We start from the raw sequence: 27,433 nt of genomic DNA on the forward strand, positions 1-27,433 counted from the left end.
TGGCCAGGGCAGACACTACAGCATCCGAAGCATTAATGTGTTTTTCAAGAACGGATGATAAGGCACTTAATTCAGTCTGAGAGTTGTAGACACCATAACTTGGGAATATTAGGCCAAAAAACTTCTGAGCGGTAGACAACGCCCTACGACTACGATGGGTTGCTTGTTTGTGAAGTACAGACATCTCCTCCCGAGTAACTTTCCTAATCAAAGGTATCAGATGAGCCAAATAACAACCACCCTCAATCAAAGCAGGAAGCTTAGAGAATGCATCATTATCACACACAAGAAACACATGTTCCGGGAGTTGAAGCTCTGTACCAGGATACGAGAAAATGGTTCCACCTATACAAGACGCAGCCCCTAACTGACGAACCGAGCTGATCTTGGGCCGTACTTGAATGTCAATACAGGTTGTAATATTTACGAGAGGCATGACTTTAAGCTGCGTGGTGCCTTTCTGCCGTCTGGTAGTATTGGTATCATGTAATTTCATTTGAGGCACCATAGCACAATCAACAACTTTACATTTCAATCCAGAAATAACAACTGAACCCCTCCACCGTGTAGAAGTCACACTCCCAGAACATGACAGATGAGGACTCAATGCAGTACCATTTAATTGAGCGAACATAGCTTGGATAATATATATCTTCTTCGGACCTGTTGGTTGTGACAAATGTGTAAGCCTATCAATAATAACCTTCCCCACACCGCTAGGCCTATGGTGTTTGTTAACCGCTGCTGTCAGACGTTCCAACACACCAATATCCACACCTGCATAGGAAGAATTTAAAGGAACCAGAATCGTGCTGGGCTGACAAGAAGAGCTCTGGTTCTTGCCCTGTAAAACAAATGGGGCTAAACCCTGCCAATTATAATGAAGCCATTCTGCTTTAGTTAACGGTATGGGGAAAAACATAGGAGCAGACGCACTTACAGGGACCTGTTGACAAATCCAGCAATCAGAATAATTCATTTTTGAAGCAAAATCTTTCATGATACTAGTGGCAGAATTAGGGTGGGACCGTGTCCCCAGGTGATTAGAATCATACAACAAATAATCGTCAGTAGCGACTACAATCGCCTTCGTAGGAGCCTTCACAGCAACATTTTCAACCTTTCCTGGTAACTCATCGTGAACATATTTATGCACCAATGTCTCACAGTCCAACCTATAGTGGTGTGGATAGTCAGGCCTGGTCCTACAAATTTTGTCCTTGAAATTGTTGGATTTACTAGACACCGGTTCACCGATATCACGTCTAGCACACCAATACGAGCTCAACTCCTGGTCAACATTAGTTAATGTCACACGAGTTTCTTGCATGTTGCTTGAGTATTGATCAAGTGTAACATATGTAGTATCCAATACATACCACTCGCTCTCTTCGGCGGTATAGATCAAACAATCATCAATAGTACAACGTGAATGTGGGCAAGCAAAAGCTCTACTTGCTATGATCATTCTTCTCTGACGTCCAGGCATAACAGTGTGTGAGTAAAGTGTAACATTGTCCAAAGAAGTCAATGGGGTAGGAACACTAAGGGGTATATTAGTCTCTGAAACGGCATGGCTTGAGTTTCCTCCTAATTGGCCTTGGTGTTTTACGGGGTCTGTCTGGTTGAGGTGTATCACTGACAGGTCTGTGTCTCTCAATGGTACCTCGGTCCGGGCATCCGCCCGGGTTGCTGACATCTCCGTCTGGAGCATTGTCAGGGTCGGAAGGGGTGACAACAGGGGCAACACCAGGCTCGGTAGAACCCCCAAGAGGGGTGTCGCAGTCACTGGATCCTTCACGGTCTCCGTTGACCCACTCATCAGTGGGCTGGACAGGGTCTGGGACGAGGCCCCCGGCATCATCTGCATCATGGCGCAGATACTCACCAACATCTTCGTCAGCCTGGATGTCCAAGCTGTGGACTTCCTCGTCCCCAGGGGTCTCCTCACCATCCTGCTGAGGTTCTCCCTCATCGTCCTCATTGGGTGCCTTGATGCAGTGATGAACGTGATACCAGGTGGGGGACCCCTTGATTTGGAGGGCAGTCCCAGTGCACCGAACGACCTCGTATGGTCCTTCCCGTCGAGCCTCATGCCACTTCCGTCTGTAGACCTTCACGTATACTTTGTCACCCGGTTGCAACGCGTCCTTCCTCTCCTGTGCGTTCACCTCCTCTTCACGTTCCTGTTTGTGGAGCACATAAGAAGAGATACTCTTTTGCCGGTTAGTCATGTACTGTACATAGGCTTTCATGTCACTCTCCAGGAGAGCCAAACTTGGCCCTTTCCCACTGGTTCGTACACAGGGAGCTGTCATTATCCTCCCCATTACCAGTTCATGGGGAGTCAAGTGCAGCCCTCGAATCTCACTGGAACGACAGGCCATCAATGCAAGAGGGAGTCCTTCCAACCAATTAAGACCTGTATGCTTACAGACCTTAGAAAGACGGTTCTTAAGGACCCCGTTCATCCTCTCTACTATCCCCTGGCTTTGAGGTGAGTAAATACACCCAAGTCTCTGCTTGATTCCCAACTTTTGTAGTATAAGCTTTACCGTCTTATCCACAAATTCCTTACCATTGTCTGACGATATCCTATCTGGAATTCCAAACCTAGGCATGACTTCCCTGCATAGGAATTTTGCTACAGACTGAGCATCCTTTCTTCGAGTGGGGCAAGCTTCTACCCATCTGCTGAACCTGTCTACTACAACTAGCATGTACCTGTATCCTGCAACAGGTTGAATCATGTCCACATAGTCAATTACTAAATGTTTCATTGGCCCGTTTGGGGTAGGGATATGCCCAGTTCCCACTGGTATTCCAGGTCTGATATTGTTCTTCAAACAGACCACACATTGACCAAGGACATGGTCTATTTGTTCCAACAAATATGGAGCCCAAAAACCATATTCCTTGGTGATCTTGCGTCTTACCTCCCCCCTGGACACATGTGCTAATCCATGGGCTTCCTGTATCAGTACGCCCAATAAATCTGGGGGTGCCACAACCAGTCCCTCATGATTTCTCCATAGACCTGTGTCATCCTGACTAGCTCCCCTTGTTAACCAGAGGTTTTTGTCTAGCGCATTTGCCTCACTCTGTAACATCAACAAATCCTCAAGCGTGACCATGCCCTGTAACTGTACTTCATGTGTGACCAGCAGAACTTTACCTGCTTTGTCTGCTCCTGTAATAGCTTTGGCTGCATCATCTGCAGCCCTGTTACCTTGTGTGACATGTGATGAGTCAGATCTGTGTGCGGCACACTTCACTATGGCTAATTCCCTTGGTTTCATCATGGCTTGTAACAGCTTCATGATTTGAGCGTGGTGCTGAATAGGCGAACCATCAGTTTTCTTAAAACCCCGTCCCTTCCATACAGCTCCATGTAAATGACACACATTGTGGGCATAGGCAGAGTCGGTGTATACTGTCACTCTTTGTCCGGTTCCCAAATTGCATGCTTCTGTGAGGGCAATCAATTCAGCCAACTGAGCTGAACAAGGCTGAGGAACAGCCTCGGCTTGTTCCACAATGAACTCCGAATTTTGGGATCGGACTATGGCATACCCGGCACGTAAATGTTCTCCTACCCGGTAACAAGATCCATCAGTCCAATACTCAACGTCAGCTTCCTTTAAAGGCAAAGCTAGTAGATCTGCTCTAAGCTTAGAGTACCTCGTAGCTTCCTTCACACAATCGTGTGGTTCCCCATCTTCTGGGGTTGGCAAGGTCTCTGCTGGGTTAAGTGTGTTACATCTTAGTAATGTTACATCTTCCCTTTCCAACATCCTGTAATAATCCCTAATCCTAGGCATCGTCAAAGTGTACTTGCCTTGATTCAAGAGGTTCCTTAGACTGTGGTGGCAGAGAATGGTAATTGGGTACCCCATTGTTAAGGTTGTTGCCTTCTCGTACATAAGATAAGCCCCGGCCATTGCTCTGTAACATGGCGCGAAACCCATTTCTACCTCTGAATATGCGACAGAGTAATAGGCTATGGGCTGTGGACTAGGTCCAATGCCTGTTGGTTGCGTAAGAACAGCGCAGGCATACTTCCCCTCGGCTGAAGAAGAAACATACAATCCAAATTCTTTGGAATAATCTGGAAGCGCTAAAGCTGGCGCTTCTTGCAATTTGTGTTTAATTGTCTCAAACGCCAAATCAGCTTCCCTTGTCCAAGTAATGCAAGATCGGAGGTTATCACTACCTGTTTCCTTAATCATCCCCCTCAATGGAGCGACTAGTCTAGAGTAATCCTCCACCCATGCTGAACTATACCCAGTAATGCCCAAAAACATCATCATTTCCCTAACCGTTCGTGGTTTTGGAGCCTTCTGAATAGCTTCCAAATGTTCATTTGTGACGCTGCGATGTCCCTGTGTAATGGATTGTCCTAAGTAAGTTACCTTTTCCTGACAATACTGTAGCTTCTTTTTAGACACCTTGTGTCCCTTCTCCGCCAAAACCTTTAACAGTTTAACGGAATCCCTGTGACATGTTTCTTCATCTGGGGCACAAAGGAGTATGTCATCCATGTACTGAATGGCAGTACTACTTATCATCTGTTCTAACCCGTCTAAGTCCTCCCTTAAGACCTGATTAAAAACATGAGGACTGTGTTTGTACCCCTGTGGCATTCTGGTATATTGATAATGCTGACCTTTGTAGGTAAACCCAAATAACCCTTGACTTTCTACACTAAGAGGTATAGAAAAGAAAGCCCCGCATAAATCAATCACTGTAAACACTTTGGCTGTAGATGGAATCTGAGTCAACAGCACATGAGGATCAGGAACTTCAGCTGGATAGCTGACGACTACCTCATTCACAGCCCGTAGGTCATGTACCAGACGATATGAACCATCAGGTTTCGTCACTGGCAGAAGAGGTGTATTGCTTAACGGATATTGAGTTATCTTCAGGACTCCTGCCTCTAACAGTCCTTTGATCTGTGGCTCAATTCCATCAATTGCTTCCTGTTTCAATGGGTATTGGTTTTTCCAAGGGGGTTCTGCACCCGGTATGAGTTCAACTCTCAATGGACGAGCTGATTTCACAAATCCAATGTCTGTACTGTTCTTTGCCCACAGGTCGGCTGGCACATTCTGCATCATTTCTTCTCTGAGGTCTCTGTCAGCTTGTACAGGAAGGATTAGCTGGTTCATTAGCTTCACAGTCTGCGGATGTCCTATTCCTTGAGCAGAGATCATCAGTTTTGTGAACTGTCCATCAATGCTCCTCCAGATAGCAGGGTTTTCTTTTGTCGTTACAAATCTGGCTTTTTCTGAGTCTGCCATCATTGCCCCTAAATGCTTCTGCTTATAGTGTTCAGATATCATAAGTGTCACATGAGGGATGCTACCCTCAATCTTATGCTCCTGATCTAGATAAGTGTCACTGTTTATCTTCATAGCCACTCCCTGAGGGCCTAGGATTATACAACTTGCACTAAGCTGTACCTGTTTGGGCTGATGCTTCAGCCACTCATCTGGGGTTGCATCTGCAACTTCTCTAAAATACTGGAGTGTACAATGCAATGGATCAGTAGGCCTTCTGGCCTCTGCCATGTGTGCCAGGATATAATTGTCCCACATCCTTGCTGGTTTCATTAGGTCTGGGCTAAGCCCTCCCACCCAATATACCATAGATGCGTTGTTGTCCATCATGACAGACAGTTGTCTGTTCTCTTGTGGCACTGTCACCTGACAGCCGTCCGGTGTGCATTTCACGGTACAATTTAACTGGCATAGTGCATCTCTCCCTAGTAGCCCTATTGGCGTGTGTTCTGATACAAGTATTGACAGATCTGCTCTCTGTCCTTTGTACTCTAAGCTTACAAGCTCAGTGGTAGGGATCAGCTGTTTAATTCCCTCGAATCCGATTGTCTTCACATATTTCCCAGACATAGGAAGGTGCGTGGCGTCTTCAGGCTTCAGACAGGTGTAGGCTGCTCCACTGTCCACCATCAATTCTAATGGACGTTGGTTGACCGACACCCATATTGTAGGTTCATCTTCAGGCCTGTTTGTCACCACCAGCTGGCACCCCCCTTTCGGATCTTCTGGGCACCCCTATATCGCAGCTGCTGGGCCTCCATAGGGGTTCACCACTCCTGGAGCCGGTGCAGCAGGGGGCTTATATCCTCCTTTCTGTTTCCCCCCTGCGCCCCCCTGGTTCTTCTTAAAGCAGGTACGTTTTAAGTGTCCATACTGGCCGCATACGAAACATGGTCCTAGTACCTTCCTCGGTGCTGCGGTCCATCCCTCTTGTGGTGGTCCTTGGCCAGGCTGGTTGTATGGAACCACTTGCACCCCTGGTGGCCCCTGTGGGTATGGATTCCCCCCTTGTGGCCCCTGTGGGTATGACTGGGGAGGGACAATTTGCAGTTGCTGTGGCTGAGATGGGACCTGTAGGGCTATAGTCTGCTCTCTCTCTCTGGTTTTCTTGCCTTCTGTCAATTGCACTTGAGTTAGTTTTCTGAGTGAGTCCTCGTCTTGTGCCTTCTGTGCCTGAATCTTCTTTCTAAATAATTCTACTTGGTGTGCTATGTTGTCTATATAAACAGCCTTGCTCATGTGTCGTAGGCCCACCACTTCTGCTAACTTGTTCTTAACTGGGGTAGGGAGACCTTGTTGAATCTTTTCCCTGATTATGGCTTTTTCTAACGGGTTATCTTCGGCATCCTTCCCTGTCACACTTCTCCATTGAGAGTGCACACGGGCAACGAACCCCCGGGGATTTTCATCTCCCCCCAGTGGCTTCACAATGACATTGTCTGGGTGAATGTGAGTAGGGTATGTTTCTCTGATTGCCTTCCACAGCTTGCCTCTGTTTGCTGCGAAGAGTTCTGGATCATAAACGGATGTATCGATATATCTATGAAGTCCCGCCTTCATCAATATTTCCTGCATGGTGTCCAATCCTGTAATGGTAGCTAAGAGTCTTTTCAAATCCCCCATAGCAGCGTGCGTTCCTGTCAATCTCACGTCGACTTGCGTCGTCCAAGGGTGGCCTCCATCTTCCAGGACTGGGAGTTTTTCGATCACTTCTGACAGATCCGTATGATTCCAAGGACGATATTCCATCTGGTTACCTCGAATCAGCACTGGGAAGTTCCCCTGAGTTTCCTCTTCTTCCGATGCTGTTTCATAATCGCTTACTTGTGGCTCCGTTTTTACTTCCCGCCTTGGTGTCGCTCCGGACCTTGGGGAGTTCAACCGGGATGCAGGTGATGCTGCCGCTTGAGATTGACGACACGTTTCTCTCTCTACGTCTAGGTCCTGCAGCTGTTGTCTGTAGTCCTCTTCGTTTCTTAGGATTTTCGCACGGAGTTTTCTTGCCCTCCTTTCTCCCTCCTCTTCATCCCTGTCTTCCTGCAGCTTCTTCTTCTTTTGCTTTAAGCTCTCTCTTCTCTTCCCTGCTTTCAGAGACTTCTGCTCATCTTCAGAACTATTTTCTTCTTTTCCTTTCTTATAGCGTATTTTCCCTCCCTGCTTTTCGGCCCTGGCTAGTAGTTTTCTTATCGGAGCACTGTAGCCTCCTTGTGCATTGCTGTCATCACTGGAATCTTTGCTATCACCTCCACTGCCATCTTCACCGTCATCCGTCTTGTCCCTCCTGTCGTCCCCTTTTCCCCTCGGCTCCTCCTTCTTTTTCTGTTTGGCACCTGACCTGTTCTCTGGTTCGAAGTCCACGGTCACTCTCGCTCTTCCCCTCTCTAGTACATTTTCATCCTTATCTTGGATAGTGAAGGTTCCACTCGTACTTAGGACAGGGACCTGAGGGTAGATCCGCTGAGAATTGTCCTCCAGTCTCTTGGCATAGGGAGGAGGACTGGAGATTGGAGCTGTGTGTGAGAATGGAATGTTCACTTTCTCTTCCATTGCTTTGGCCAATTCATCTCTTTTTTCTGGATCCATGTGAGCTGTTTTCTCATTCCAAGCTAATGCTACTTTCTGCCCCTCTACCTTGAAGAGGTCTAAAATAGCTAACTCTAACCTGCGTTTCTCTGATCTAATCTTTCCTTTTTGATGCGCCTTATGTGCATTGATAAGTATCTCCAATGTTGCAATTAATTGTAAATCAAAGGTGCCCTCTGCTGGCCATGGTTGTTCAATGTCTGCCCAACGAATATTCCATTTCGTTGATATCTCGCTAATCTCCTTAACAAGAGGATTCATTTTTTCCACTATAGCCACAGGGGATGAATTTGCTAATATTCCCTTGTCTGTATTAACAGCCCTCACAATGTTACTGGGTTTGGCTCCCATGTCTGAAATATTTATACTGCTTAATATGCTGAAAATATGCTATAAGGTGTACTTTTCTTACAACCCACCTTCTGTTGCTGTATCTGCTAAACAGATGCTAGCCCAACTCTTAACTGTGTCAACTGTCCACACAGAACACTACAATTCCAGAACAACGGATTGTTTCAGTGGTATTGTGTATTATTGACTTAAATGTAATCTATGTGTGTGTGTTTTAATCTAAATGTTTTTTCCCTTATTATGTATGAATGTGTGTCAGTTAATTGCTCAATCAATATTAATTATAGTTCAGGTCAACTTAATTATTAAACTACAAAGGCTGTTCAACACAATTATCAAATTACAAAAGCAGGTCACGCTTTAAGTCTTTCTGATCCACAACCCCTTGCTTGATCAATCCTCAGATAGAAACTGTTCTGCTATTCTTTAATCAAGAACTGTGAAAAAAGAACTTAACTTCAAATAAAAAGATGTAAAACACGAATATTAATCACAACCTGTAAAGAAATCGACTTGTCATTGGGAAGGAATAAAATGATTAATTATTCATTACAATCTGTAAGGAAATCGACTTGTTATTTGAAAGGAACAAAATGATCAATTATCAATTACAATCTGTAAGGAAATCGACCTGCTACTCGGAAGGAATGCACAATCAACTAGACTTAGTCATTTACACTTCATTGATGTAATCCTGTGGAAGAAAACGTCATCCCTAGACCACTATAAACCAATTGATCAAAGTTTTGTGAAAACTGAAAATGAAATAATCTGAATAATTAATTCAATCAATTTGTAATTACTTAAATTAATTGAAGTAACCATCCATCTATCATTGTAAAAGACTATGTCGTCGACCTCAGGCGGATGCACTGATGGAGGACCAGTGTTCCAAAGTGTCTTATCGTATTCCGTCCACTGGAGAGCAGCAAACAATTAAAAATGTCTTATAGTGTTTCATCCACTAGAGGGCAGTAAATAATTAAAAACGTCCTATCTTGTTTCATCCACCAGAGGGCAGTAAATAATTAAAAACGTCCTATCTTGTTTCATCCACCAGAGGGCAGTAAATAATTAAAAACGTCCTATCTTGTTTCATCCACCAGAGGGCAGTAAATAATTAAAAACGTCCTATCGTGTCTCTTCCACTAGATGGCAGTCAATAATTAAAAACATCCCATCGTGTTTCGACCAGTAGAGGCCGCCACACCGAAGATGTCTTACAGAATGACTATATCTTACCTAAAACTCTCAATCTATCTTTTTTACTTTTACAATCTATACCTAAATCAATTGTTAAGTGAAAGGAATGAATGATTAGTTAGAATTATTCACTATATCATCATATACATTGATTTAAAACTTATGGAATCAATCAATTGTTTTGGGAAACAGAAAATGAATGATCTGAATAATTAATTCAACTGATAAGTAATCAGTTAAATCAATGTGATACTGAAAAGTCATTCACAACATCAATTTATGCATTAACCTTTTAGATTCTTTCACCAATATTCTGTAAGCGGCCTATTGGCTCCGCATGCTCTCTCTGTGTCTGAAATGTGCTGGCCCCTGTTTTCCCTCCCGTTTTCCGAGTAACCGTACCTTTAAACTTATTTGAAATACCCCGAGATCAATTCACTATATCTCTATTTTTATCAATCCCAGTCTATGTGTATGGTTTTATCGTTATCTTTTAAGAGATGAGTACTGAAATCTATCAAACCCGCGCGTGTGTATTTGAAAAAATGGATGTCAGGGGGGAAAGAAGCCAAGACTGTAAGATTAATCTTCACAACACTGCTTTTCCACAATAATTATTATTCTCCACGACACAGCAATTTTCAAGAATATCTTTCAATGCAGTTCAACGTATTATTTGCCAAGATAATCTTATTCAAATACTCCTACAATGGCATATGCTTTCTACTAGGCCCTGTGTGTCCACTGAGTCTGCATCCATTCAGACAAAGAAAAAAATTGGCGCCAATTCAACTAGCGGCCTTGTCCGCAGGTCTGACATGCATTCACACAAAGAAAAAATTTGGCGCCAATTCAACCAGCGGCCTTGTCCGCAGGTCTGACATGCGTTTCAGACAAAGAAAAAATGGCGCCCTTTCTACTCAAACCACGTTTTTCCTCCGTGCTTCTCAAGTAAATTAACAATGTATCCCTTTAAAATAGCGCTATTTTCTGCTCACTAGCACGGACTCTGCTCTTTCAAACTAGGAATTCCGATTCCATACCATTTGAATAGAGCTATCTCCTGACAAACACTCACTTACAAACCACATTAACCAAGCTTTTACACTCCATCAGACGATTGCCTGATACAAACCACATTTATTAGCCCACTAGGAAAACGTCTCCCCCTAGCTTATGTGCTAATACCTTGTTCTCAAAACAAGACTACAGCAGCTCCTTCTCTGCTATACCACAATTTCCACACACACGATAAAAATCGTACAATTAAAACACTTTTCTCAATACAGGTTTTACAACCCGGCTCTCTCTGACTAACCTCTACCCAGTTATATATTAAAGATCCGTTTTAAATATAGCTCATTCGATACTCACAGTCTATTTTGCACAGCTTCGCCTTGTACTTACCCTTTGTTCCCCTGAAGAGTTGCAAAACGACCGGTCATCCAGAGCTATGGAAATGTCCCTTCGTGGTCGCCACTTATGTCGAATATTTCTCTGTTTCAGTGATTAAAGAAGAGGTAAAAAACTCCTGGCCAAAGTTTAAAAGTATTTATTCAAAAAAGATCGGGTCTTCAGATTACAGGCATATGAAACAGTCACAACGTGATTCGAGGTAGTCAGCAGATCAGACCGCTCGAGCCTCTGCACAGAAGTTTTATAGCGGCCCTCAGCCAATCACATCACAGTATGTTCTTGGCCAATCATGATCCTTCCTTCTAGGCCTCTGATTGGCCTAGACCCTCGGGGGCGTGCATATGCGTGTGTGTGTGACTGCGCATGTGCGACAATTCGTGTGTGTGTGTCAGCGCATGTGCGACAATTGAAAATCTTCCGAGATCGTTTGTAAATGAAATAATAAAAGTATTTAATAAAGTGTATATGAAGTAATAAAAATATACGTGAATATATGTGTAAGATATACGTTATATAAGAAGGCTATTAATGTGTAAAAATATACTACACCTTTGACATCAATTAGAGAATACTGTAGATGAAGGTCAACATATGAATTCATGACCGCATCCAAGCTGGTTAAACATCCTCTTTGCCAGCAGGTTGGCACTACTATAGAAGGAATATATTGTAGGCCTACCTAATGTATTTAAACATTTTTTTTGGACATGGACTGGATGAACAGTGTATCATATATATTTTAAGTGGCTGGTGTGTGTTTATGTGTGCTAGTACATACGTGCGTGTAGATGGAAGGGGGTGCTTAGTCGTGTGTCGGAGGGTGTCTCGAACAGGGTGTTTTTGCTGTACAGGGGCCAAGCCTCCAATAATGGCCTCATTCACTAGGTGCCAGCCCGGCTCCTCCTGGCTGCAGGCTCCACAGGACAGGACAGCCTCAACTGAAACCAGATGCTCTGGCTCTCCCCACTCTGCAGCATGTCCCTCTATCCCATCCTTCCATCCCCCTCCATCCCTCCATCCCTCCATCCACCCTGACTAATCTCTCGTCTCTGGAGGATGCTGTCCATACCACTGGGCCTGAGTGTTAGTCCACACTAGTAAACGGACTGCACTTATGTAGCGCAACGGCCTCTCGTTTACCCATTCACCCATTTACACACACATTCACACACTAATGGCGGCAAGCTACCATGCAAGGCGCCGGCCCGCTGATTGGGAGCAATTTGGGGTTCAGTGTCTTTCCCACCGGACACCTCGACACGTGGCCAGCCGGGGATCCAACCACAGAACCGCCGACCTTGCGATCGTTAGACGCCTGAGCCACAGCCGCACGCCGGGCCAAGAGAGATGTAATGGTGGAAATGGGCAGTGTCTGTTTTATGTCGTTCGATTGTCTGTCTGATTGTCTGAGGCTGAATCTGTTTTGAACATTTGGCAGGGTCAGGACACTCCCTCGCACTCCAGAGTATTTCAGTGTTCTCCTTCAGACTCAACAGGAAACCTGGGGCGTACCTTCAGTACAAGGGAGGCTGCTGGAGGTAGACAACACATTTATTTGATACCATTCCTCATTCCACTCGATGCATTACCCATCCTCCACCACCGATTTCTACCTCGACCAGCCTTCCCTGTTCCAAATTATGTGTTACAGTCAATGATACATGTTTATAATCAACAATGCCTGCCACACCCATATTTATTGTCTCTGTTTACTGTTAATCTCATATAGATATACCTTTAAGAGCAAAAAAAAAAAAAAAAGGAATCTGGACACCATTGAGCCACTGAGATGAGGTCATTCTTTGGCGCTCTTCAATATTTGGCCCAAACTCAGTGCTTCAACAATACATTTAACAACAACACCATTCTCCCAATCCCTTCCTTCTCAATGTCCTTGAGAGCACGTAGGATGATTTACACTCACTCTCCATTTCTATATCATGCATCCTATCAGTTTTTGGCAGCATTTCCTTGTCCACGGGGTCATCCCCATGGGAACACACTCCTATCATTCCCGCACACAAACACATGACAGATTCCGGGATGTCCTCTATGGGGTTTGTGGATATGGGGTTTGTGTTTCATCAAGCTATTGTGGCTACTTCTTTGTTTAACACTTGTTGGCTGGTGAGATTTGGGTTAGGGTTAGAGGAGGGGTGGTGTTGTAGGGGCACAGGGCAGGCAAGGGGAGGCCCATAGCAGAGCGTAGTAAGTAGTAGTAGCCACAAAACAAACAGCAGCTCCTCTGTTTGGAGTCCCTCTGATTGGAGCCCCTCTCGGGGGTTCACCAGTTCTAGCCTGAGTAGTCAGTCTGCTGTAAACAAGATGTTATCCAAATCAACAACCCTAACCCTGAAATCAACATCGGAGGCCTAACTGACCAATTACTGTTTTACGGCAACCACCAGAGAAGGTGTAAGAGGAAAGGACTCTGAAATTAATCAGGCAATCACACACAGCTTTGAACCCCACTTAGCATCCCAAACAAACCCCCTCAGGTGTCCTGTAGACATTGACCCAGCATGTTAGTCCTGTGGGGAGAGATTACAATCCGCAGGTGGGGAGGTAGGGGGGTCTGGGGACTAGATTCTAGATAACAAGACCTTTGTGGAAAAAAACACCATTGAGTGCATGGATGGATAGAGGAATGGGGGGATATATGAAATGGATAGTCATGTCCCCAGATAGCATCTCTGGTGTACAACAGTGGACCACAGGGTGAGGCTAAGGGCTAACATGATGAATTGGCCTACGTGTCCGAGAGGACTTGCAGTGAAGTGGAGTACCATTTAGTGTATGATTCTCTTCATAGTGGCAATCAATCCTTTTAAACCCTTAAGACACACCACTTAACAACTTCAGTGGTTGTATAGAGAGCGGCCAGGGAGAGATTCTGAGAAACATTACGTTGATTAAGATAGATGGCTGGCGTAGTCCAGTGGATGCTGGTGGAGACGCAACTCTGAGTAGCCACAGCCACGTCCAAAGGCACTGGGACTGACACACTCACTGTGACTATGTCAGGAGAGGCTGGTGAAGGCGGAAATTGGAGGACAGGCTCATTGTAAATGCATGGAACGGAATGAGGATTTGGTATCAAACACACATGTTTGATAACGATTCCTCATTCCTTTCCATGTCCATTTCCATTTATTCCATGCATTACAATGAGCCTGTCCTCCGAGGGAATTGGCAGTGCCTCTAGATGCTTTGGCGTTTGCCCGGAGAAGCCGTAAATCACCAAATGGTGGATGGTTTGGAGGGTTTGATGAGCTCATTTGCCCGGTAAGGTGCCAACTGCATGAAACTAATGCTTCAACCTGCCACATTGTCATACAGGTGTCTTCATGCACTTTGTGTGTGTGTGTGTGTGTGTGTGTGTGTGTGTGTGTGTAGGTGTGTACATGCGTGCGTGCCTGTGTGTGTGCGTGTGTCAGCATAGGTGCAGGTGCAACAAGAGACCACGTCTGTTGAAAAGATCTCAGAATTCAAAATCCAGTGTGAGAAACAACTGATTTCCAAGACAGGCTCTTGGACCTAGAGTTGAGCTTTTTCATTCAGTGTCTCTTTCTCGCCTTCAAGAAAGAAAAAAGAACACATGTAGACACATCCTTAAATAAATCACAACTGAAAAAACAAAGATGATATACAGACTACAAGAAGATTCACATGAGAGTTGCCTCACACTCAGGGGTGTAGAGGCCGGGGCTTGCAAGTGGACACGGAATTCATCCATCATATTATTCACCAAGTTAACTAAACAAATCTAAAAACCAAAGAATTTCCTGCAGGATTTAACTCTCTTGTCTCGGCCAAAATTCTAAGCGGTGGAATGGTTTTATGTGTGTGCATGGTTCTCTAAGCCCATCCCTTTCACCAGACGGACTGCTCTGCACTCGCCAGGTGTTGGAGCAGACCAAATTAAAATGATCCAACCTCACAGCTCTACTGCTTCCAGCGTGGCTGATTTCAACACACAGTCATAGAGTTCGAGAACAGGTGGCCGTGGTTGAGATCTGTCATCACAGACAACATACTTTGATTTAGGTCCTACAATTACTGTCAATGTGCATACTGCAGTGAGTTCTGTTTCATGTCTCATACTGTCATATGTAGAAGATGTCTGTGATTTGGCATCATGATCTGATGAGGGGTAGCCCTGTCTGAGCCTACTAGACCTTGGGGATATGCTCTGTGGTGTAACGGTACGCGTTCGGGAGACCTGGGTACGATTTCCCACCTGGGACATAAAGAAATTACTTTGATATACAGTAGGCCACGCAATGACTGTAAATGCTGTAGACTGCAAAGTTCTGTTTCATGTTCAATTGTCTCCCACTCTCCTACAGTGTCTCCCTTCCCAATAGGCTGTGGGTAAAAAAAAAAAAAAAAGAGATTTTGATCTATAACACTTGCGTTTGATTTTTTTTTATCAGCGTCCGAGGCATGCATGTTCACCCTCTGCGTGAGCCCATGACCCTGTTCATCGAGTCAGATGGGAAGCAGATTAGCAGAGTCCATACAATAGACATTATGTCAAGACAATAAAACCACTTGAGATACTTTCATTACTCCCAGCTCTCCCTACTATCCGTCTGTTGCCTTCACTCAGTCTTTCCACTGTTTTCCTGTCTCCCGGGTAACAATGTCTTGATGTCTTAGGGAGGGGAAACGCTTAGGGCTGATTGCGTGAGCTGTGCTCTGAGATAAGGACAGAGATAGGGAGGCTGGGGGAGGTAGAAATCGGATAATGGGCTCATTGTAATGCATGGAATCGAATGAGGAATGGTTGATACATCCAATACAATGAGCTGGTCCTCCGATTTGTGCCTCCACGAGCCTCCCCAGTGTATTTCAGACCTTCGTCAACACACTTAGTTTGGGTAATGAAGTTACCCAAGGAAGTCATGAAAGTACAGTTCTTCATATAAAAGGCACCTTTTTGTAATGTAATCTACCAGAAAACATGTAGATGAGAAATGTGCCTTGTTATTAAGCCTAAGTTAATGTGGGGTGGCCGTGGCGCAGGAGGTAGAGCCGCCGTCTAATGATCTCAAGGTTGGCAGATCGGAGGTTCGAGCCCCGGCTAGGCAAATGTCGAAGTGTCCTTGGGCAAGACACTGAACCCCAAAAATTGCTCCCAGTGAGCGGGCCGGCGCCTTGCATGGTAGCTTGCCGCCATTGGTGTGGGTGAATGAGAGGCCGTTGTAAAGCACTTTGGATAAAGGCGCTATATAAGTCAGTCCATTTAATGTATCCTACCAATTATTGACATTCAGAATGCAAAAAACAACTATAATTTTCAGCCCCTAATACTATATTATGTGAATGTATCAATTGTTGAAGTCCAGAGAAGTATTCATTCAGTATTCAGTACTAAGGCTAGCTATGCACGGTAAAGCTGGGCAGGTTCTGAATGGAGCACCTGCTGGTTCTGGAATGAGGATTATGGGTCGACGTGGAGTTTATGGAGGATATGGGTGGAGGGGAAGGCCATGGCTTCAAAAGAGACCGCTTACAAAGTTCTCCTCCAACCTGTTTCAAAATAGCCCTGCCAACAACTTATGTCATGTTAATCCCAAAAATCTCAATTCCAAATAAAGACTTCAATTTTGACATTTACAACATTATAATCAAAGTCCAAAATGCATTTATGATTCGATCAATGCAGCGCAGATATGGGAAAAAGACAAGGAGCCCTTTGTACTACTTTAAAATCGAAACGCTTAATAGAATTTTTCCATTTGAAAAGACTCACATCTGACTGTTATGGAAAAAGCAATATTTCCCAATGACTTGATGTTTTCAATACTTTTGAATTGATGAGCTGCGGGCCTCCGTTTCCCCGTTCAGGACCGTGGACACTGGAAGTCCCTTGTCAATAACAAAGAATTATAAAATGCTTTAGTCAGCATTGCATGATGTAGAAGGCCACCCTGCCAAACAATATAGTACTGTATGTGCTTCTCTGGAGTTCATAGGATACCACTGGGCCACAGCTTAAAACTGTCTAAAGAATAAAGTTGTCTTTTGATACAACAGATATACTGTACCTGCAATTTACAGTAAAACACAATTGTATATGAATGAACATAAATATTATATATATACATGTATATATATCCAGTACTCAAGTTGTAAAAGAAAATCAGGGGGGATGGTGGATTTTATCATAATGGGGACAATTTTAGCATCCTCACAGCGTCAGTGACTTCAGTGTCAGTGACTTGGTAAAAATGCCCACAGTATTTTACTCAATACGCGCAAAACTAAATTTTGAAATAGCAGTAATACCACGTTAATTGATAAAATGACATAACGGATAGAAAGGGGGGATGGCAGTTTTAGAAGGGGGATGATTTTGACCGTTTTTATTTCAGGGGGGATGCCATCCGCCTTCATCCCCCCTCAACTCGAGTGCTGTATATATCACACTTCATGTCACACTTTATATCAGGCACTAATGTGTAGCTTACATGTTTGTTTTCTACCTACAGTAATCTGGGCATATTTTGATAATATTTGGATTAATCAAAAATTAGCCTGGATTTTCCTGATTGTTGATGGAATATCCTCTGCTCACCCTGAGATACGGATGCATCTTCAGAAAACGACCGATGTTTACGTGTGATTTATGTCTGCCTCCTTCAGCTGAGGGGAGCTGCAGCGAGTACTCTGCATAAGGAGGTTGGCGGGATGGTGGAGGCACGAACTGTCCGATTTGCCCGAACGCCGCTGTTGTTTTGTGCTAATTGTTGCTAATTCTTGTCGCTTATGCTATGTTACGACCTTCCCCTGGCAACTTACCGTAACCTCAACCACTCGAAGTTAATGCGTAATACTACTAAACTGACCACGCAAGTCAAGTATAGTCAAGTATAGGCCTACATAAACATAGGTCGTATTCCGAGGGATGAACAACCGGAACATTCTTAGGTATGAGCAATGGGATCAGGTTGAATCAGTCAAGGCTCCTTGCAGAAAACACACACAGTCCTAACATCCCCCATGGGGATCTGGGGGGGTCGGGAAACTAGCCAAGGGCTAATCTTTGGACCCATGGGTGTATGGACCACAATGTAGCACATCTTTCTTTCTTTCTTTCTTTCTTTCTTTCTTTCTTTCTTTCTTTCTTTCTTTCTTTCTTTCTTTCTTTCTTTCTTTCTTTCTTTCTTTCTTTCTTTATTCTGTCTGTGTAGTAACACTGGGGGCGGCTGTGGCGCAGGAGGTAGAACTGGCATCTAATGATCGCAAGGTCGGCAGATCGGAGGTTCGAACCTCGGCATGGACCTCATATATGACTGAGACCCAACTGTACATCGCCCCTAAAGGCCCCTAATTGGGACACACAGACAGTTCTTTAAAGAACTCATTACGTCACAGTATATCTTATCTTTTGGACCCAGTCCTGATGTGCGTACAGACCACACTGGACCACACAACAGATGTAGGCTATGTTTAATACCATTCCTCATTCCGTGCATTAGAATGATCCTCCGATTTCCACCTCCACCAGCCTCCCCTGCTGTACAGCGGTCAGCCATTCTCCTCCACTCTCATTTTTGACTATTTTGTTTCCCATTTATTTTCCCTTTTGTGGTCAGGCAGAGGTCAGCCCAGAGCTTCCCCGCTAATCCACACAGCTGGATAGTCTCATCCCAGCTGACTCCCGTGCAACGGAACATAAAGAATGTCACAGAGTAAAAGAGAGGGCAGGAGAGGGCTCGGGTCTGCATCATCACCAGACGGTCACACAGCTCCGCTGTCTCCCGCGGGGGAGGACAGGCGGAGGAACACAGAGACAATCGTCGAATCAAACGTTTCCTGCACTGCCTTTTATGGGAGGCTGGAAGGGTCATCTGACAGCCACCATCCGCTGGTTGAAGAGAGCGGAGAGATCTGGGTTGTGCTGGAAGCGGAAGGATGCTTTTTAGGGCTGTTTTCGTTATCGAACCGGGTTATTTGGATCTTGAGGATAAGTTAAAAGCATTGTTGCTCTCTTCTGAAGTTATTTAGGTTGTGATCAGTGGAGGCTGGTGGAGGTAGAAATTGGAGGACGGGCTCCTTGTAAATGCATGGAACGCAATGAGGATTGGTATCAAACATGTTCTCTTCCATGCACATGTGTGTTTGATACCCTTGCTGATTCCATTCCATGCATTATGCATAAATGAGCCCGTCCTCCGATTTCTACCTCCACCAGCCTCCACTGGTCTGGATTGATGTGCTCAACAAAGAGCAGCATACTGTATGAATTTGGATGTGCTTTCTCGATATATTGGACGAATGTTAGTTCCACTGGTCCTGAAAACATGACCCTCAATTTGCTGGCTTTTCTCTGTCTAGTCACGTAATTCCCGATCCACAGCACAATCGGTTTTCCTCTCATTAAAATATATCGACTGCCATTACACCTGTCTGTCACAGCAGTAAGCCAATCGAGCTGGCTGCAGTTTTAAAGGTTTAAGTGACAGAACACTGAGTGACAGAAAGGTGAGGGGTAGAACACTGAGTGGTAGAACACTTGTCATTGATCTTCTGGGGTTCTTTCTTTCTTTCTTTCTTTCTTTCTTTCTTTCTTTCTTCTGTCTGTGTAACACTGGGGGCGGCTGTGGCGCAGGAGGTAGAACCGGCATCTAATGATCGCAAGATTGGCAGATCGGAGGTTTGAATCTCGGCTGGCCGCATGTCGAGGTGTCCTTGGGCATGACACTAAACCCCAATGAGCAGTAGGTAGTTTGCTGTGAATGTGTGTGTGAATGGGTGAATGAGAGGCTTTGTAATAAGGCGCTTTATACAGTAAGTCAGTCCATTTAACACTGCAATTGCCATTGGACTCCACAAAGCTTTCTATCTGTATTTTTAAGTACCCATCATCAAGCTACTCTACTGTACCTGTCTGAATGTTGCAACAGATACTGTGTAAACATCATGTCAACACACCCAGACATACACCGCCCTGCGGAAGTGTTTTTATCACCCCCGGGCCCCGGCCCTTCACTGGTTTTATTTTTACACTCTCTGTTTAAAACGGCACAGTCCTGTTTAAGGTCACAACTAAGGCAGGCAAAGCATCCACTATGAGCCGCAGCGCTGTGACGTAGCAGTCCATTATGGAGGAGTTTAGGGTTACGTCATTTGTTATTACCAGCAATTCCTCACAATCTTGCTTCTATTCTTTTCTCTGGAAAAGGTTTCAGTTCAAGTAAGGTCATAGTTAGTTTTAGTTTTTAATAGTTTTTTTTTTTTTCTTTTCTTTTTTACTAAAAACACTGTAAACACTGCATGTTGAAATTCTCACTTTATCTCACCGAACCCTTGACTCTCAAGAGATTCTGGACACACACACACACACACACACACACACACACACACACTCACACTCACACTCACACTCACACACACACACACACACACACACACACACACACACACACACACACACACACTCACACACACACACAGGCACATGGCACACACACACACACGCACACACAGGCACATGGCACACACACACACACACACACACACACGCACGCACACACACACACACACACACACACACATACACACACATACACACACACAAACAAACACACACACACACACACACACACAGGCACATGGCACACACACACACACACACACACACACACACACACACACACACACACACACACACACACACACTGAACACTATTTTCCCCACTTACAATAACAATGCCTCTGACTCACTGACACCCCCGTCCAATGAGGGAGACAGAGAGGACTGCAGGGACTGACGTCACTCACTCATTTGACTAAACACACAAAAATGTATCACATTCATCACATCGCATCTAAATGAAAGATAGAGATCAAACACATAGCAATCAAACAGGATAATATCATGACTAAGACAGACAGATTGTCAGTCAGTGAGAGCATGAGAAAACACGAGAAAACACAAGAAAACACAAGAAAACGCCTCGATACAAACCAACATCCGGCAGTCGTAACGTCTACCAACTTCTCTCACTTGGCGCAGTAGAAAAGAGAACTCTGGAAGGTTTATGGTTGAAACTCGACCTGTTTCTTTATTCATTATAGAGCCTATTGACTGCAACAGTTTTTTAATATAGTGAGGGAGAGGAATGTGCCCTCAGGGGTTTAGATATAGTAATAATAATAATAATAATAATAATAATTTAACTTTAATTTATATAACGCCTTTCAAAAACCCAAGGACGCTGTAAGGATTTATAGTATTTATAGTACTGTAAATCACAGGTATGGGGAAAGACTGTGTGGTGAGGCAATATGGTGGTCAAAGGGCGTGGGGAAAGAGAGAGGCCCATGTGGCTGTGTATTTATTACAGTGATTATATTTGTTGTAAATACACCCACATGCTGTTATAATCAAAACCGAATCAAATAAACACATGGTATTGTAAGAGAGAGAAAGACATATAGAGAGAAATATCGGGAGAGGAAGAGAGAGCACATTGGACAAATACTCAGCCCCCAATTGCCCATCGGTCATGTCAATTGATCGTTCAATTTCTCGAAAACGATCGAGCATTGAAATGCCCCGTTCTTCATGTTTAAAAAAAGGAGTTACCGAATTCTTCACACCATCAATAATTAAAGTCTTGAGTGATGAGATGTGTTACACGCTCTCGTGAGGGCATCAGCCTAACGGGAACACTGACGTAGAATACCAAGAGTTTATTAGAAGTGAGATCACCGCGGGGCACAAGCTAGTGCTTCATTGATCGTAGCCTGCCTTGAATGACAGCTTGATGGGGTTTCACCTCTGGAACTGCAATAATCCATTGATGCACTGGTTCCATTGTGTCAGGCGAACGCAATCAAGGCACAGCTAGTCAGGCACAGCTAGTCAGACACACAGCTAGTCAGACACAGCTAGTCAGGCACAGCTAGTCAGACACAGCTAGTAAGTATTTATACTATTTGATACTATTTAATACTATTTGAACCCTCTTGTCTGATTGATCCACCAAACAGTGGAGCTTTGTACCTCTGGGAATAACTCTGGGACTAACTCTGGGACTAACTCTGAGACTACAGACTATAATTTTAAAAGATTTCAAATACTATTTCAACCCTTGTCTGATTGATTCCCTGAACAGCAGAGCAGCCAGGAGGAAACGGAGGAGCCCATAAATAAGAGATGGTCTTCCTCCCAGACAGCAATTAAGACAGGATCCGGCATGGAGGGAGGGAGCAGGGGAGGGGGGGAGGGAGGGAGGGAGGGAGGGAGGGGAAAGGCGTGGAGGACACAACTGAGCAAATAATCAAACCCAGTTCCAGGGCTTTTCCCAGAATAGGCAGCAGGCAGGGTGGCGTGTGTTCAGAACATCTTGCCACAGGTCACGGGGAAGGAACATCTGAACAATGTGTGCTGGATCCTCCTTTCTATTCTGATGGTACAATAGTGGGTTCAAGAGTACACATTTATGTACTGTACATACACAGACAGTACCATATATTCATGTTGCTGTTGTAGTTGTTGCTGCTGTTGTTGTAATTGTTGTTGTAATGCCTCACTGCTAAGAAGAGCAGCTTTACAGGCACCAAGGGAGGCTGGTGGAGGTGGAAATCGGAGGACGGGCTCATTGTAATGCATGGAGCGGAATGAGGTAAGGTATTCTACCTCCTCCAGCCTCCCCTGCATTACAATAATACATCATCACTTACTATGGCACCATCATGTAGTTTGATCTCTGTAAAGGCCGAAGCCGCCATCAAATCAGAGGAGACTTACTCACTTCTGATGATAAACATACTGTATGTTTGACAAGGTCTTCCATGACACAAAGGACGCAGATCAGATTAGGGAATTCATCTAGTTGTCAATAGCCGTTTATAGAAAAACTCATTACCACAGTTGCCTGTCTGCTCAGCTAAGATAACTGCTGATTGGTTAAAAAATGGATGAGTGTTTATTGACTTGATCAATAGTGTGCTGTTCTTAACGCAACACATTCCATCAATACTGTTGTGCTATATTTACAGTAACGCAGGGGAGGCTGGTGGAGGTAGAAATCGGAGGACGGACTCATTGTAATGTATGGAACGGAATAAGGGGAACGGTATCGAACAACACACACACGTTTGATACCATTCCTTATTCCTTAGCTCGTCCTCCAATTTCTACCTCCACCAGCCTCCACTGATACAATGCATACAAACAATCCATAACCCCTGAAAGCCTGTAAAATCACAGTACTGTACTGTACACAGAAATATATTTCTTCCCTCTCTCCTCTTCCCCTCTTCCGTTCCTGTCAGAAATGGAGGTTCTCCAAGAGTTCAGTGGAAAAACAGACAGTTTTTAACCTCACAGACGTGGTGTTTAGATAATCTCTCTTGAAACATTTGCTTCATTGCAATATTCATGTTCCGCAGAATATTATATATCCCATGGTGGATTTACTGCCAGTGGGGTGTGAAGACAAACAAAGAGGAGATTCAAGGAGAACCTAACAGGGAATCATTCCATTCAAAGAAATCTTTCTATTATAAAAAAAAAAACAATTTGAGTAGATCTCCACTGTGAGACTGTCACAGCATGACAGCAGATTCAATGGAAGTTCTCTGGTGTGTGCTCCTTTCAGAAGCCACACTTTCTCTGAAATACCCCTCCCAGAAGCCAAATGTTCAAACCGTCACATTTTGAAAGAAGCAGCAACGATGTTTAAAATAACAACTTTGAGGGAATCGTTAGCTTTCATATTACTTGGACATCTGAATGGAGCGAGCGCATCTTGGATTCAGCTTGGTACTGTGTGTTTTTCCCGCAAAGCGCATTGTGTTGCATTGAAGTGTGACATTATGCTATAAACATACTCTACAGTACTGTACATCCGTATTGAGATGGTTATATACACATGTATCCGCTGCTGACACGGAACACAGATGTTGAACTCTCTCCTAATAGTGATGACTGGAGCAGCTTACCAGACATACCAGTAGCCAATGTACAACACACACACTCCAGATGCAGTCGAAGTATGTATGACACATCTTTACATCCTCACATATACAACAATGAAGCAGACCAGATAGGGTAGAGAACATAATGATTTAAAACGTCCAGCCTAGTCCTATTTCGATAGTGTTTTCTGGAAAATGGTTATCAAAGAAGAAGAGAGAGCAAGAGGGACCCCCGTCTACCTCCTCCCAAGGCTGGCAGCTAAGAGAATGAATCAGTGAGTTACGAGAAAGAGGTCTGAACTTTGTTGCACTCGATGGAACAACTGACGGAACCATAAAAGCTCGTTTGAGCGGCTAATGTGTTGCACTAATGTCCTGCACGAGTGATCAAAGCCTTGGCTGCCAGGCCTTTTGGGGTTCTCTCCCTCTCTCTCTCCCTCTCTCCCTATCTCTCTCTCTCTCTCTCTCTCTCTCTCTCTCTCTCTTTCTGTCTCCCGTTTAGACCAGATGGTGTTTAAACCCTCAGTGGTTCGGGAGAGGCCAGTTTAGTTTAATGGTTGGAATAGAAAGCATGTGCTTCATATTGGTGAACAACAGCAGTAAGCTGCTTCTGATTGAGATTAGCAATCAAGGGGCTGATTATTTGCAATTATGAGGCTGATAATGGACATGCATTCATCACAATCAGTGTAGTGCATTTATGGGTAAGTGTGTGGTGTGTTGTTTTGCTGCTGACATTATGTTTTTCCTCTACATATTAGGAAGTATTCCGAACGCATTCAATTTGATTAGATATCTTCATCTCCATCACTATCGTTTTCACCTGTCATACATCATTCGTTACAATTATTTGTGTCACAATTATCCCAGGTCATGTTTAGGCCTGAACGTTCATACGGCTACCTATTTAGTAAGCATTTTCAGTACACACGATTATAAAGTTTTGCAGGATGCAAAATGTACCAAAATGTAGTATGTCACAACGCCAGGACATCATTCAAAACATGTCTTCCCATGTGGCATGAAGTTACTGAACACTATATAGGTCACAGAGGTTCTCAACCCTCTCCTCTGGGACCCCCAGCCGCTCCACATATTTGATCTGTTCCACCACCAGCACACCTGATTTAACTGATCAAGTATAAAGCAATTATGGTTGCAATTATGGTTGCTCCTCGGGGTTCTCAACCCCGAGGAGAGGGTTGAGAACCACTGATATAGGAGGTCCTTTCCAATTTTAGTCCCACAGTTCAATGGAGCAGGTAAGGGAGGCGGGCATTAGCGAAACTGAACCAATTACCATGAAGAACATGGTTGAGCTACAGGTGAGCTTTTCTCAGGATGAGTGAGGTGTGTCACTTACTGAATACATTTGACTAAACAGCAGGCTGCTCTAAATAGTATGTAGTATGGTTATGTAGTAGATACTTCTAGTAAACAGCAGGCAGTACTTTTGGACATGGCCATGGTAACCTGGGAATTATTTGTGTACTCTATCCTGGGATTCATAAATACAATCTCTTGCCATTTTCTCAGATAGAGACACGAGAGGATTACGCAATCATGTTTGGCCAATGAAACTTTTTTTCCATAATCCATCTTCTTTTGTTACCAAAGAATGCACTAACACACACCAACGCACCTATGACATAACAAGTGCTCTCAGCACACAAATGTAGAAGGTGTGAAGAACATATACGGGTGGCGCCCAGATTACTTAAATAGTACATTTTATTAGCAGGCAAGAGCACTATTAAGACCTACAACCTGAAAATGTACGAAAGTGAGGGAGCTCTAAAAGCACATCATTAGAGATGAGAACTTGTCAAGTTTGTTTAGATACTGAAATCCTCTCTAAACAAATGTTCTCCCCTGAGACACAGAAAGCGTCCTCAGTGTGTTTCTCTGTAAACAAAAAGTGGTGTTTTCAGCATCAGTCACAGGCCCAGCATGTGGCCAGCATAAACACAGTTCCCCTCAGCCAAACTCCTGGGGATTGAGGGAGAGATAAAGAGAGAGAAAAAGAGGGAAAGAGAGAGAGAGAGAGAGAGAGAGAGAGAGCGAGAGAGAGAGAGAGAGAGAGAGAGAGAGAGAGAGAGAGAGAGAGAGAGAGAGAGAGAGAGAGAGAGAGAGAGAGAGAGATGAGCCAGGTCTAGCCAGGTCATTGAGACATTGATTGAGACATTTGATCTGAGACATTTGATCTGCGTTATCTCTGCTGGGCTCAGTTGCTGCTCTGGGTTATGGGGTTGAAAGGTTGATGGCCGGCATGGGCATGAGTCCAGTCTCAGGGACTGGGCGGCCTGTTTCCAGTTACAGGTTACTCACCTTGCCAGTGAGCTCGCAGTCCTGAACTCTGGGCAGCCAGCCTTGTTGCTCTTATGTGCATTTCAGACCGAATGGGAGTCTTGGCACGAAGAGATTGAAGGAGATCGTCAGATAAAGCTATGTGTGTTTTGTGTGAGTGTGTGTACACGCAATTTGCTACAAAGCAAGTAGATGTTCTGTTGGAGAGAGGATGCTGGGGAGAGGACCAGACATCTTGTTAAAGTCATGCAGGCTGAGGATGGAGGCAGTGTGGAGATAGTGCAAGAAACATAGTACTAAGAGATTAATTAGATTATGCATTAGAAATATTAGTTAGATAAGTATAGGGGGTAAACTGGGATAAACTTTAGACGGTTTAAAAAAAGTGGGGCTTTGGGATGTTAGGATGTGTTGTGATGTTTGTCAAGGTGTGATGTGTTGTGATGTTTGTCAAGTTGTGATGTGTTGTGATGTATATCAAGGTGTGATGTGTGGTGATGTATGTCAAGTTGTGATGTGTTGTGATGTATGTCAAGTTGTGATGTGTTGTGATGTATGTCAAGCTGTGATGTGTGGTGATGTATGTCAAGCTGTGATGCGTTGTGATGTATGTCAAGTTGAGGTGTGTTGTGATGTTTGTCAAGCTGTGATGTATTGTGATGTTTGTCAAGTAATGGGTGCGTATAAATGTTGTGGTGTATTTAGGTTAGGATGTGGTGTGTATAATGTTTTGTGTAAAAAGAAAATGGAAAATAAAATCTTAACAAAAAAAGAGGATGGAGGCAGTGTGTGTGTGTGTGCGTATGTGTGTGTGTGTGTGTGTGTGTGTGTGTGTGTGTGTGTGCGTGTGTGTGTGTGTGTGTGTGTGTGTGTGCGTGCGTGCGTGCATGTGTAAGTGTGTGTGAGCGTGTGTGCTTGCGTGTGGGTGTGTGTTTGTGTGTCCAGAATTAGTTCTCAAAATATTACTTCTCAAAAGATCTTACATCATTATTCTACTTCAAACATTCTTTGTTTGAGGGGTCAAGAGTGTGTGTTTGTGTGACAGAGAGCAGGCCTTCTCCCCGGGGAACTATGACTCTAAAGCGCTCCACATCAAAGACAGTTGGAGGAACTGTAGAGGGTCACATCTTCACACTCCCTCTGTTTACAGATCCTTGTCGCCCAGCCCACTGAAATAATCCTGCTTGATGAATGCTCTCCATGGGGCGTCTGGAGGGACCTGTGCCAGGCCCAGACTGGCTCACGCTCTTACCTCCGGTCCTCTCCACCCCAGCGCTAGACGGAAGACCCAT

General features: G+C 44.3%; 1 protein-coding gene across 1 annotated transcript in view; it reads right to left on the bottom strand.

Annotated features, from left to right (window-relative positions):
* The window catches only part of LOC308150638 (prostaglandin E2 receptor EP1 subtype-like), a gene marked incomplete at both ends in the record, with an annotated part of 49,248 nt that extends 21,815 nt beyond the window's left edge, over nucleotides 1-27,433 (bottom strand). Inside the window, one exon of the mRNA XM_080523447.1 lies at nucleotides 27,394-27,433. Coding sequence (XP_080379573.1) covers nucleotides 27,394-27,433 — 40 coding nt within the window. The remainder of the gene's footprint in view (nucleotides 1-27,393) is intronic.

Source organism: Nansenia antarctica (assembly GCF_963989245.1).
Source record: "Nansenia antarctica genome assembly, chromosome: 2".
Taxonomy (NCBI): domain Eukaryota; kingdom Metazoa; phylum Chordata; class Actinopteri; order Argentiniformes; family Microstomatidae; genus Nansenia; species Nansenia antarctica.